Source organism: Mustela putorius, unplaced genomic scaffold (assembly GCF_011764305.1).
Source record: "Mustela putorius furo isolate JIRA1106 unplaced genomic scaffold, ASM1176430v1.1 tig00000785_pilon_pilon_pilon, whole genome shotgun sequence".
NCBI classification, from domain to species: Eukaryota; Metazoa; Chordata; class Mammalia; order Carnivora; family Mustelidae; genus Mustela; species Mustela putorius.
Genome location: NW_025421480.1, coordinates 3,400,693 through 3,414,120, shown reverse-complemented (window position 1 = coordinate 3,414,120; position 13,428 = coordinate 3,400,693). Strand labels below are relative to the sequence as shown.

At 45.7% G+C, this 13,428-nt stretch overlaps 1 protein-coding gene across 6 annotated transcripts in view; it reads left to right on the top strand.

Moving 5' to 3' along the window:
* Positions 1-737: 737 nt before the first annotated feature.
* The window catches only part of POU2F1 (POU class 2 homeobox 1), a 181,903-nt gene continuing 169,212 nt past the window's right edge, over positions 738-13,428 (top strand). For 5 of the 6 annotated variants that reach the window (XM_045084630.1, XM_045084632.1, XM_045084624.1 and 2 more), the window contains exon 1: positions 738-829. In XM_045084630.1, the coding sequence (XP_044940565.1) occupies positions 769-829 (61 nt within the window). In that variant the 5' untranslated portion in view covers positions 738-768. The remainder of the gene's footprint in view (positions 830-13,428) is intronic. The other variant, XM_045084628.1, reaches the window with a different exon arrangement.

Genomic DNA, 13,428 nt, shown 5'->3' with positions numbered 1-13,428 from the left:
CCAGCTTCGCCGACTTGGGGGCGGGGACTAGGTAGGATTCAAATTTGAAGCGGGACGCCCGCGCCGCGCTCAGCAGGTGCCTCCGGCCGGCTCCCCGCGGCGGGCGCTTCCGCCCCTACCTGCCCGGCGGGCCGGAAATTACCTAGCGGGGGAGCGGCCCCTCCTTTGTTGTGCGCGGCCCTCCAGCGCCCAGAGCCTTCAAAAGTGCACGGCGGAGGGGACGCGGGGGTGGCCCGCCCGCGAGCCCTCCACGCGCCTCCACGCTCCCGGCCGCCGTGTCCCCTGCCCTTCCTTTAAAAATGCCACTGTCCACTGGGGGCCGGCGGAGTAGAGCTAGGAGAGCGGAGAGGCGGGAGGAGAGGGAGGACTGTGAGAAGTGACGAGCGCTCCACGTCCCACACAGGTTACGCTTCGAGAAGGAGCCCAGGAGAGGTAACGCATGCGCCGCCTGCGTTTCAGGCGCGTGGAGAAAGCTGCGCATGTGCAGAGCCCAGTGGGGGAAAAAATGCAGCGGAGGGGTGACTGGCAGGTTGAGGGCGCTTTCGCTACTGGAGAACCACGGCGGCCAAGAGGCGCGTGCGCAGAGCGCCCGAAGGGGTGGGGCTCCTCCAAGGGGACGGCCTCGCGCGCCCCCTGGCGCGCGCCCGGGGAGAGGAAGGAGCGGGAGGGGGCGGAGAGGAGGGAGGAGGCACGGAGGGCGGGAGGGGGGAGGGGAGCCGGAGCGAGGGAGGGTTTATCGACCGGGCGATTTTGGTTAAAATATTCAAAATGGCGGACGGAGGAGCAGCGAGTCAAGATGAGAGTTCAGCCGCGGCGGCAGCAGCAGCAGGTAATCATTACAGCATTTTACATATTCATATTCATACTCAACCCCGGCTCCCGCTGCCCCCCCCGCGACTTAGCATAATTTATTAGTACTCAGGATTATTATAATTAACGGCGGGGAGATGGGGGGCCGGGGAGCACGGAGCCCCCGCCGGGCGCCGAGCGGAGGGGGAAAGAGGCTCGGAGCGGCCAGGCGGAGGGGAAAGACAAGGGGCAAAGGGGGCTGCGATCCACCGCCCTCCTCCTGCCCCCGGCCCACCCCGCCGCCGCGGCTCGCCCGCCCGCCCCGGCCCTCCTCCTCCGCCGGCCGCCGCCGCCTCCTCGCCGCGGTGCCCGAACCCGAGCGGGTCCGCGGCGGGGCCGCGGGGCCGGGGCACAGGGAGAGGACAATAAAGACATTTTACATATTCATAGCCGTGGGCCGGCGGGGCGCGGGCGGGCGACCCGGGCCGGGCGGGCGCGGGGTGGGGGGGGCGTGGAGGGGGATGGAGGTGGCGGAGAGCACAATGCCGGGGAGGCGGCGCGGCCGGAGCGGACCCCGGCGGCCGGACAGCCGCGCGCGTCCCGCCCCCCCCACCCCCCGCCCCGGGAGAGGGCCCGGGAGCGGCGCGGGGGCGGCCTGGGGGTGCGCCCGGGGAGAGCGTCCTGCCGGCGCCCGCGCCCCGCCGCCGCCCGGGGGTCCGAGCGGGGCTGCGCCCGGGGGTCACGGCCCCGGGCACCTCGGCCGCGCCCCGCTGGTCCCCCGCGCGGCGGCCTGACCGGAGCCAGGCCTGCGCTCTAGGTGGGTAGGGGCGAGCGGTCGTGGGCGCCGGGAGGTGGCCTGGGGAGCGGCGGGGGTGGGGAGCCCGCGCGGGGTCCGCTTCGCCCCCTCCGCGGCGGACAGGGCTGGAAGGCGGCCCTCGTGGAAAGTTCCCGTCGGAGGGGGTTGCCCTCCGGGGCAGCCGCCTGTGCTCCGGGCCGTCGGTCCGCGGTGCCCGCAGGTCCTGGAGAAGCCCCCGCGCCCTCGTGGGTCGTGCCTTCTCCGGGGAGCTGGTGGCAGGTCCCCGGCGTGGTCTGGTCTTCATCTGCCCCCGCCCGTCCCGCGCCCCCGCCGGTCCCGCGCCCCCGCACCCCGACCGACGGGCCCGGGGGCCCTCGCTCCCAGGCCCCAGCAGCGCCGGAGGCCTCTCGAGAACTGGGCTGTGGAGGGCTGCCCTCCCGCGCCCGCGCCCGCGCCCGCCCCCGAGCCGGCCTGACGAGTTGGGAGCGTTCCAGATCGCCCCTCTCCCGCTGGGGGGCCGGGGGGCGGGGGGCCCCCTCCGCGGGGCCGCGGGGTTGCTTCCCTGCTGGGTGCCGGGTCCTGCTCGCTCTGCGGAGCCGAACCTCGCTCATTTGAATAATGTCTAATTCGGGGAGGTTTATATTATTGAAATGGCCGCCTGGCTTTCCCCGCCTCTCATGTTTAGTAATTCAGACCTTTAATAACAGCCACTCACAGCCCAACGCCGTGTTTATATTTTACATTCGCCCCATGTGCTTTTGTGGTTCGATATGATTCTTCTTTTTTTTTTTTTCCTTGGCAATCCACGGGGCTCTGAGATCAAACCCAGGCTGTGCTGGGAGAGCAGGGGGAGCTAGGCCTGGCTCCTCTAGCAGTTGCCTAGGCCTCGTTCTCTGCCGCCTGATTTATTTACTAATAACCAAAATGACTTTCCCCCTCCAACTTCCATGCACAGACCCGTCCTCCGCGGGCAGGACCAGCCCTCCTGGGGCCTTCACCGGCACTGAAGCAGCTCCTAGCTCGGCTTCAACTCTGTCGTGTTTTGTTTTCTCTTAAAAAGACTTTCTTGGAGTTTGCAGCAATATTAGGCCTAAGGAAAAAAAAAATCTCATTCTCAGAGACGAAATGGGCCTATTCTGATTTAATACAAATAAAATCACTTTAGTGATAGTTCTCCCCTGCCCCTTGGCTTCTACCTCTAAGTTAAACACTTTCAGGCTTTGTAAAGGGCTGCAGTATTTGTAAAACCAATGGTTTTCTTTCTCTCTCTCTTTTTTTTCCCCTTCTCCCTAGGAGTTGTAGAGTAAGTGTTTTAGAAATTCCAATTAACAGCAGTTTCAGAATGTCTCAGTGCTGCATTTCCCTTTCAGCTTCTTCATTCTGATTTAAAATGGGGCTGATACTAATTTTGTGCTATCCCTCCCTGTCAAGGCCTGCTTGTTTTAATGTAGCACTCCCTAAAGACAGAAGCAGGCTTGTGTTTTCTTTAAGTGTTTGTGTCTCAGTTAAATGAGAGAACATAGAAGAATAAACATAGGCATTGTGTCTCCCCTGATCTTGGAACTTCTTCTCCTCCCAGCACACCCACCCATCTTTAAGTTGTCAAAATTGATTTTATGTTTTATGTGGAATTAGGACAGTTGGTCTGAGAAAGTCAGGCTGACTTTTGTTATGTAGAAAAAACAGTAATTTCCATTTTTCAGTCTTTCCCTTGGTAAAGTTTTCTTTCCTTTTTATTTTATACAGTTTTAGTGTGTTTCTTAAAAACACAGTGTTGCTTCTCACTGGTGGTTTTTTTTTTTATCCCTGCTGATAAAGTACCAGAGAAGTGTTATTTAGCACTGATGTGTTAAGCCTTTGAAATTATGAGGCACTTTATGGTCAGTTGCTAGGTACATATTTTTGGAGACATTAGTCTTCAGTTTAATTTGTAACAAAATTGTAGATTTGATGGGCTAACAGCAAGCCAATTTCACATGAACAGTTCTCATCATTTTTCCTCTCTCACCTTCAGTAGGCAGGCCCTGAATGTAGCAGGAAAAAAAAATCTGTAGCTTTCATGTGAATGTCCAGGTGAATGACTGTTTTGGAGACCTGAAGCATGAGGTCGAATGGACAAGAAGCAGTAATATGATTTCATGCCTTAAATAGCATATGTTTTTGCACCCGATTCCCAAGATGTGGTCAAACTGATGATGTCATTGGACAGAGGACAAGGTGCAGTTAATTTGATTTATTGTCCAGGGGTGAAGTGTAGCAGTGAAACCTTCTCATAGGGAAACCATTTATCTCAGGACAATTTCCTTTATAGCTGCAATTTAACCACTACCGAGGCTGTAGATATTTTATCCAAGATGATAAAATGTATGCTGCATTTTGTAAACAAAATTACACCGTTTGAATTTTTGTAATAGAGGAAAGGATCAGTATTGTTAACTGGCCTTATATTTTGGTTGGCATTCCATGCTATTGTAAAAATTAATTTCTTCAAATTCTCAGAAGGAGACCAGGGGTTTTAAGGAAGTATAATCATGGAAGAGATCAATATAAATGCTATTTTAGAGAGGTTCTTTGTGATCTCCCAAACTCAAGTAAGAAGCTGCCAGGCTAAAGGAGAGATCATTTGCCCTCGAACCTATTTCAATGAGTAAAGCAAAGTTGATGAGCATGAAGGCTCTGTATCTTTTAGGTTGGAATTATAGTGTTTACAGTAAGGTAGATACTTGTAAGAAAGCATGTGCTTTGCAAACAGTTTTTAAAAAATAAATCGAACTTCTTTTTGGATAAGGTTGTGTATTTATTTTGAATGACTGGTGATTTTTAAAGTTATTATGTTGTGAGGTCATGATTCCACCTGTGATTTCTGACAGAATACTTTCCTTTTAGACCTTTTTCATCATAGTTTCTACCAGTTTGTTTTAAAGTACTTATTCAAATGCTCTGAGAATGTCGTAGGATGTTGTGCCTTATTCCTAAGTGTTCCAACCTTGATACAGAATTTTAGATTACTGTTAAGCTTTAGTTTATAACCTTTCTGACCCCTTATGCATCTCTCAGGCAGTTTCTCAAAAGTTTTCAGAAGATCCACTGCCACTTCCTTCTTAACTTACCCCACCTATTAATTATAGTGGTACTTTTGAGGTTAGATCTTGAAAATTAATGTGACAGCTGACCAAATGTTTTTAATATCTGAAAGGACCATTCTGTTTCCAAGGTGTTAACTGTAATTTTTAACATCTTTCCCAAACTAATTTTGAATTCCTTTCATTTTGTCATTGTCAAAAATCCCAGTAGTCAAGGAGAAGCAAACAGTGACTATTATTCAGGTTTGAATTGTATAGTATTATTCTGCCATATTTTTAATTTTCTATTCTCTGCATCAATAAGCAGCATAAGGGAGAAGAAATAAGCGTGTTTTATTGCTGCCTAGATTGAAGTAATTGTTAATCTGTTATTCATCTGGTTATTGGATTTTGGAATAAGTTTAGGGCTCAGAATATTAAATTGCTCTTATCAAGCCACCAAAGATGTTTAAAGGAGCCTTGAATATTTTAGGTCAGTGCTTCTAACATGACAGAACTAGAAATTTGAATGTTATCTTTCATATGTATTTTGCATTAAAAAGGAAATATTTGAAGTTTCTTGAATCTAAATTATTTGATCTTGGATTTATTTGTGTGTGTCTGTGTGTATGTTTAAGTTTTTAAAACTGGTCACTCACTTTAGTGAAATGTGTTTGCTTTGTACTTAGGAATACTGTAAAAATACGTAGTAGTGAATGCCGTCTTATTATTAACAGTTGTTTTGTTTTGTTTTTATGTTGAAAAGCCACCGCTTTAGTCTTTGCATATGTCTTTTAAGCACTATTAAAATTAGTTTTCTTTTAAAATACTGGTATATGGCTGTCATTAACTTGCTTTTATACACATTATTTGTTCAATCACACAGTTTTTGTGACTAGTAAATACTATGAAAGCACAATTTTAAGCAGGATGTGTTTTCCCAATGGAAGTGATTATGTTTAGAACTATTTAATAATTGTTTCCTGAACGGAACAAGTCATGGGCAAAACATGCTCCTTTTAGGTCACTAATGTTCTTGTTTCTGTTTCTTCTTTTAATATTAAATGCTTGGGCGACATGCTTATTACTTATTTCTTAAAGGAAATCAGTGTTCGATGTTAAGAGTATGGATTTAGTTATCATACATCTCTCTTCCTCGAGTTTCTGTATCCCTTCTGAATGAATTCTTTCGTCCTCTTCCTCCTCTCTTTTAGGAAACTCTTTGGGCAGGGATTTTGCTTAATTCTTGTATTGTATTGCTTAAATAAGATAAGTATCCTTTGCAGGGGATCGGGCTTGAAAGAAGTAATGATTACAGATTGTAGAGAAAAGCAGTTTCCTTATCCATCTTTTGCTCAATATTTTTGCACATTTTGTGAATAAAGATAATAACTGAAGTTACGTTTCTTCTTAGGTTATTTACACTGATGTAAGTGTTAGCCAATTGTGTCCATGGAAGGAGGCAAGCTTAGGGTGCTTCTATCTACTCCGCCATCTTTCCAGCCTCCCTCCTATATTTCTTTTCTTTATTTTTTTTGTACTGAAATATTTCTACGTTCTAAACTAGCTGTGAACCCTTATAAACTCTTTCAGCAATAATAACAGTGGGGAAAAAATAGTATGAGTGACTTTCTGATCCATTTACCACATATTTAGAATTTGGAATATGAGAATTATCTTAAGTTTCAGGTACTCTGATTTAAAGAAGCTCCTTACACGGTGTGCATGTAGTTTATACAGTTTGGTGTGTCTTTACTAGAGGGTGTTACTGAGCATTTGATAGGTTATCAAATGTGTTCCATGGCTGATAGAGCTTCCTTGTTTTTTGTTTTCCAATTAAGCAAACACTCAGGTTTTCACTGTTGCCTAGATTTGCTGACAAGACTATTAATGAACAAAAGAAGAATCAGTAAACCTTTAGATTTATCAGATTTTTTTAAAGTACTGTCCATAAAACTAGGTATTCATCCAGAAAAGGGTATATAATATTTATTAAAAGAAAAAAAAAGACAATGTGAGAAGAACTACAATAAGCTCAGTGTGAGTACTGTTAGTAGTTTTACTTAGTCTGCAACCTTGAAAGTCATTGCAAGTACAGTTTAATTTGTCACATGATTTATTTCCTAATTCTCCGTAACTTCATTGGTTTTTATGTTGGAATCATAACAATAGTATATAAAGTTCAATCAGTAAAATAAAAATTATGGGTGTTTTTTCTTGTGGTTTTTTTTGACTAGTCAACTTTCTCTTCGCAGTAGAAGTTTACAATACAAGATATAAGCATTTATGGCTGGGAAATGAACATTTGTTTTTTGTTTAACGTGGTCACCTCAAATAATGGAGTTGTACTGACTGGCTTTGTAACTTATGGACTGAATATACTTTTTTAGAGAAAAGTGACTCACCTGTTTTCTTGTTTTAGTACACTTATTTTAATGGTGTGCTTAATGAAAAAAAAGTTGTTTTTGTTTTTTTTGCTGATTCATACTGCAGCAAGAAAGTGTATTCTAATCAGTCTTAAAACAGTTATTTCATTGCTTACGACATGTATCTGCTATGTATCTGGTCTTATGCCAGTTGTCTTTGGGGATAATCAGGGAAATGGAAGACTCTGTTGTGGAGGAGTTGGTATGTTTTCTTTGCAGAGAAAGTTAAAAAACAGTGTGTGTAATTATATATTAAAATATGTAGCAGATAATAATGATCAGAGTAGAGATCAGGGTGTGTCCAAATTTGTAGGCACCAGAGCATCCTAGAGCCGTTATGGCTGGAAGGTAATGTAGATACCATCTGTCCTAAAGCCTTTGCAGATGAGGAAGTACCATCTGTCCTAAAGCCTTTGCAGATGAGGAAGTGCTCTCACCGTGGGTTCGGGTTCGTGTCTTGCCCACAGTCTTACCTGTTAGGCATCAGAACACCAGGCTTCTGACTTCCTAGGCTCCTCCTCCCCACACCCCCAGTCCTCCCTCTACCACACTGCTGCCGGTCAGAGGAGACTTGAAGGAGAAGAGGAGTCTTAAAGCTGAGTTAAGAAAAGCAAAAAGAATTTGGAAGAATGAGAAGACAGGGAAGCGCATTGCTGGGGAAACAGGATCGTAGATGAAGAATGAGGCATTTGTTCTATGTGCAGGGAGGCCTTTGGAGGTTGTAGGAGTAAGGAATCCTGTGATAGAAGTGATTTTTTAGGAGTAATATGGTGGTGTGCAAGATGGTTGGAAATAGGAAGCAGAGACCATCTGTGGAAACCAGTATTTAAAAATTGCTTTCAGCACTGTTAGAGGTACAAACAGGACAGTTACCTGACCTTGACAGGCTTTCAGTCAAATAATGATATTATAAAATAGAGAATCCACGATAAATATGTTGAGGATGTGTCCAGGTGATCACACAGAATAAGGACCGTGGGAAGAAATTCTTGCCAGGTCTTTATATGAGGAACTGTTTTATTTCTGAGCAGTGGTTTTGTTTTTAGTCTTCTGCACAGTGGATTATCTAAGTGACATAGTTTCCTTTTAATCAACTACAGTGTTTAGACCAAGTTATTAACCTGAAGGGTGAGATGGGTAATTCTGGAATGCGTTTTTCTTAGCCTCCTCATTCCCAGTTCCACTTTGTGTCGTTAACTTTTGTTTTACATTTCTTTTATTGCTTCCATCTTTAAATGCTTGTTATTTTGTGTTTCATGTGGGCTGCCTTTATATCCTTTCTGGAGCAAGTCAGGTGTAAATAAAACGAAATTACCATCACCATGACATAATGATAATGTCTGTATTTTTATAGTACTTTAAAGTTTATAGCAGCTCTCATTTTCATTACCTCAGTTGGTCCTTTCAGGCAAGTATTATTATGCCCATTTTATAGTTGAGTAAAATAAAGCATAGATTAAGTACCTTTCACAAGGTCATGTGCTCGGTAAGTACGAAGTGTTTAGGGAACAGCAGGACATTTACTGCTGAGTCTGTGCGGTGCGGAGTGGTGGGAGCTGGTTTGGGACTCCGTGCGTGCGGGAGAGCTCTGAGGGCTCGGCGTTGGTGGTGTGGGAGTCTGGATTTCTGCTGCTGCGCAGTAGGGAGCCATTGAGGTTTTTTGGTTGTTCTGGACTGGCCATGATCAAAGCCCTTAATTTTAAGTGTTTAGCAGCCAATTAGAGTCAAGGGGGATGCTAAGGTTTTGAGCTTAAGATTACCAAGAGCAGTGCCAAATAAACAGAAGTGGGGAGGTGGGAAGAGGGAGCCATTTGGAGAATGGGCAGTGAATTCAGTTTTGGAAATGTTATTTGAGACATGATTGGGTGGACAGTATTAGGTTACAGATTCATTGTGACGGTCAAAACCATTCTGCTGAACTCTGTGTGTGATAAACATACACATATTAGGATGGAGATCTGTGCTTAGGCCACTCCGACTGAGCACGGAGTCTGAGCCTCGTAAATTCCAGACCTCTCGTTCCGACTTTGCCACTGACTCTGTGCTGGTTTCCCCGACAGCAGGATGGTGACAACCCCAGTGCCAGAGCGATGCTGTGGGGAGTCACAAACTGATGGCAGAAGCATTTTTAAATACTGTCATAGTTTTTCTTACAGGAGCGCACGGGTAAAATAAGCAATTTTATTACTTGTGCTGCTGTAGAGAAGGAGAAGCTTCAGCTTCAGAACAATTCTGTGGGCCCTTCCTGCGGGTGGTCGGGGTCCGTGAGCGGCCGCGCCTCGGGAGAGGAGGACACTGCCCGGGGCCTGCGGCGGGTTTGACCAGCGGAGGCGCTGCCCTTGCAGCGAACGTGAACTCTCGAGGTGTCTGTTGTCTAGCCCCGTCCATGCCTGTCCATTCCTGTCTTCGGCTACTTCCTTACAGAGCGTGACTCAACAGTTCCACCCAGGAAGTCCCCTTAGACAGGCCCACCACAAAACACTGTTTCTGTGGCAGGTTTCAGTTTTTTAAAAAAAATCTACCTAAAATTTGGTGCCGAAGAGCTGTTCAGGGAGGGTGGCAGTATTTTACTCTGATGCTTGTCTGGGCTCTTTCTCATCCTCCCTCCCCAGCCCCTCCCCATCCTGCTCCACAGCCCCGTCCCAGCTTGAAAGGAAACGCACCAGGGCTTCTGGGTGGCCCAGTCGGTTTAGCGTCTGCCTCCGGCTCAGGTTCTGATCAGGTCCTGATCCCAGGATGAGCCCCACGTCAGGGGAGGCTGCTTCTCCCTCGCCCTCTGCCTACCTCTCCCCGCCGCCCCCGCCACTGCTTGTTCTCTCTCTCTCTCTTTCAGATAAATAAATAAATAAATAAAATCTTAAAAAAGAAGAAGAAGTAAACCTGCTGCTCCGGTCACGCCGGCACCTGGGTGCTCTGTGAGCAGCTCTGCGCGCACGGGCCCTGCGGAGTGTCTGTGTGGTGTGGTAGACGTCTGGGTTGAGAGACCTGGTTCTATCTAGGTCACTAATCAGCTTTGTGACTTCCAGACACGTTACTTCACTGGTATTTTTTTTACCTTTTCTTCATATTTGTAAGTGAAAGAGTTTTCACACTTTTAAAAGTCATTGGAGTTTTTTTGAGTTCTTTTTAAAATGAATTTTAGGCAGATGCTTATTGTGACTGAAACAGCCGTCGGGCAGGGAGAAGCACCCTCCGTCTTCCCGGTCGTGGCCCTGAAGACACTTCCACGGGACCCTTAAGGACTTGCTGAGCACACTGTCCGAAAGCTGTTGCCCTTGTTTATCATGAAGGACCTGTCGGCTATTCTGTCTCCAAAAATAGCTGATCTCTCAAGTCCGAGCTACTGTCCTAGTTTCTCTGACTTTAACACTTAATTTGTGTTCGTTTAGCTAATTCAGCACTTCATTATACACAGTCTTATTTTCTTCTGTAATTGAGTTATGTAAGTAAATCTTGTCTCCTCTAAGAGCCTTGAAAGCAAGAACACATTGCAAGGGACAGAGAAGACATTTAGCAGATAATGCTTGATGGATTAAATTAGGGGTTCTCAGTCTTTGCTGGGATTAAGAATCACCATTGGAACTTTCTCAACATGCGAAGGCCGAGGCCTTACTCCAGAGTTTCTAACGCAGTTGTGATCTGGCCATCCCTAGTTTCAGAAAGCTTTACAAATGATTCAGGAGCATTGAATGAGTAGGGTGATTTAAATTAGGGTAGTTGCATTTCAAGACTTGCTTAGACTGTTTTGAGCAGTGGTTCTTAATGTACCAAAAAGGCTCTATAATGGAAAGATACACAGAACTAGGAAACCTAGGTCTGGGGCCCCTGGGTGGCTCAGTCCGTTAAGCTGCTGCCTTGGGCTCAGGTCATGATCCCAGGGTCCTGGGATCAAGCCCCAAGTCAGCAGGGGCCTCTCCCTCTCCTCCCTGCTTGCACACGCTCTCTCTGCGTCTCTCTCAAATAAATAAGATCTAAAAAAAAAAAAAAATGGAGGAAGTTGAAGTCCTCTTTCAATACCAAAATTAAAAACATTAACAAAACACCCAGGTCCTTATTCTGCTTGTAGCACTATGTAGCTTTCTTTTCTTTTCTTTTTTTAAGATTTTATTTATTTATTTGACAGATATCACAAGTAGGCAGAGAGGCAGGCAGAGAGAGGGGGGGAAGCAGGCTTCCCGCTGAGTAGAGAGCCTGATGCGGGCCTCGATCCCAGGACCCTGAGATCATGACCTGAGCTGAAGGCAGAGGCTTAACCCACTGAGCCACCCAGGTGCCCTGGACTGTGTAGCTTTCTGATGCTTAACTTTTCAGGCCCATAGGATTCTCATTGATAAACTATGGGTTGTTTTCATACTTCTTTCCTTTTTCTTTTTTTTTTTTTTAAAGATTTTATTTATTTATTTGAGAGAGAGAGAATGAGAGAGCATGAGAGAGGTTAGCTGGAGAAGCAGACTCCCTACCAAGCAGGGAGCCGGATGTGGGACTCAATCCTGGAACTCCAGGATCATGGCCTGAGCCAAAGGCAGTCGCTTAACCAACTGAGCCACCCAGGCACCCCTACTTCTTTCCTTTTAAGCTATGGAATTCTTCAGTACTGTGTTTTGGGTGAAGGCCAGTAAACACAGATATTTTAAGTAGTTTGGCTTTCATCTAAATACCGTTTTAATAAGTATATTAAGAACATAGACTGACTGATAGGGATGCCTGGGGGGCTCAGTCGTTAAGATTCTACCTTCAGCTCAGGTCATGCTCCCAGGGTCCTGGGATTCCACCCCTCATTGGGCTTCCTGCTTGGTAGGGGTCTGCTTCTCCCTCAACCTCTTTCTCTAGCTTGTGTTCTCTCTTTCTGTCTCTCAAATAAATAAAATCTTAAAAAAAAATAGACTGATAAATTATTGAACACCACATCTGAAACTAATGGTCCTAGTGTAAGTTGGCTAATTGAATTTATATTAGAAAACAAACAACAAACAAAAAACCTCCAAACAAAAAAAGATTACAGAGCATGATAGACTTGATCCTGTCTTTGCAATAGAGCTCAATCATTTGAGATAGGTAGTCCAGAAAGGTGGTATTTAGATTTTAAACTTGAAATATATTATTAGAATGTGAATGAACAGGGACAGCGCTTATCAGGAACTGCAGTAGTCTTTCAATGTGAGCATGAATTGGATTCTTACTAACCAACCCGACTGGTCCTTCTGCATTCACTTAATTCAGTAAATATTTATAGAGTGTCTTTTATTCCTTGCTATGCACCCAACGATTAGAAACAAAATAGTGAGTAAGATGGATACAGCTTTAGCCTTCAAAGCTTACACAATCTGTTGGGTAAGTCCTACATTAAATAATGCTGTTCTTACTTAACTGAGTAAAACATGGGAAATCCAGAGTGCTCTGAGGAAGATACGGCCATAAGCAAAAGATACCTTATGGGACACCTCATCTGGATGAGAGGATTTGGGAAGGACTCCCTAAGGAAGTGATGTTTACACTGAGACACCAGGGATGAATGAAAGTTAATCAGTCCAAGGCCAGTAGGAAGTCGGATTGCAAATGTTCATAAGTTACTCTTGAAACTGGTGAAAACACAGCACTGTCAAGGAACTCAAGTTTGTTCTGTCTGATCCGGAAAGAGTAAGATTTAGCTGAAGATGATTTTATTAGAAGGCTGTTTTTTTTATGATCTTTGTCCTTTTTAATGGCCAGATACACAGGCACAATCTGTGGAAGAGATTTTCATACCCTCCAGCAAGTGTATTAATTCCCAGTGACTGTAACAAAGAACATTTACCGAGTGTTTGTGCCATTACAGAGTGCTTCATGTGCGCTTTTACATTACTCTTTCCAGTGGCCCGCGAGGTGTGTGCACTTGTCCTGCTCCTCTTCCATGTGAGAAAACTGTGTTCGGAGGAGGCTCCGTGGCGCACTAGGTCTCTGACCAGTTTTGATTGGGCGGTAGGCAGTTAAGAGAATTATCATGCTCTTAACCATTAAATTCTGTCTCAAGGCACTTGGATGACGAAGTATACAGCAACTGTTATTTTTGAGTTTATCCTTAGTGCACTTACACAGTTGTGTGTTCCAGTGCCAGCTATATATTCATCTCTGTCTTGCTGTTTGGAGAGATGGACAACTGATGGCTGCATAGTATTCCATTGTGTATCGACACCACGTTTTTATCCGTTCATCTGTTGATGGACATCTAGGTTCTTTCCATAGTTTGGCTATTGTGGACATTGCTTCTATAAAAATTCGGGTGCATGTGCCCCTTCAGATCACTACATTTGTATCTTTAGGGTAAATACCCAGTAGTGCAGTTGCTGGGTTGTAGGGTAGCTCTATTTTCAACGTT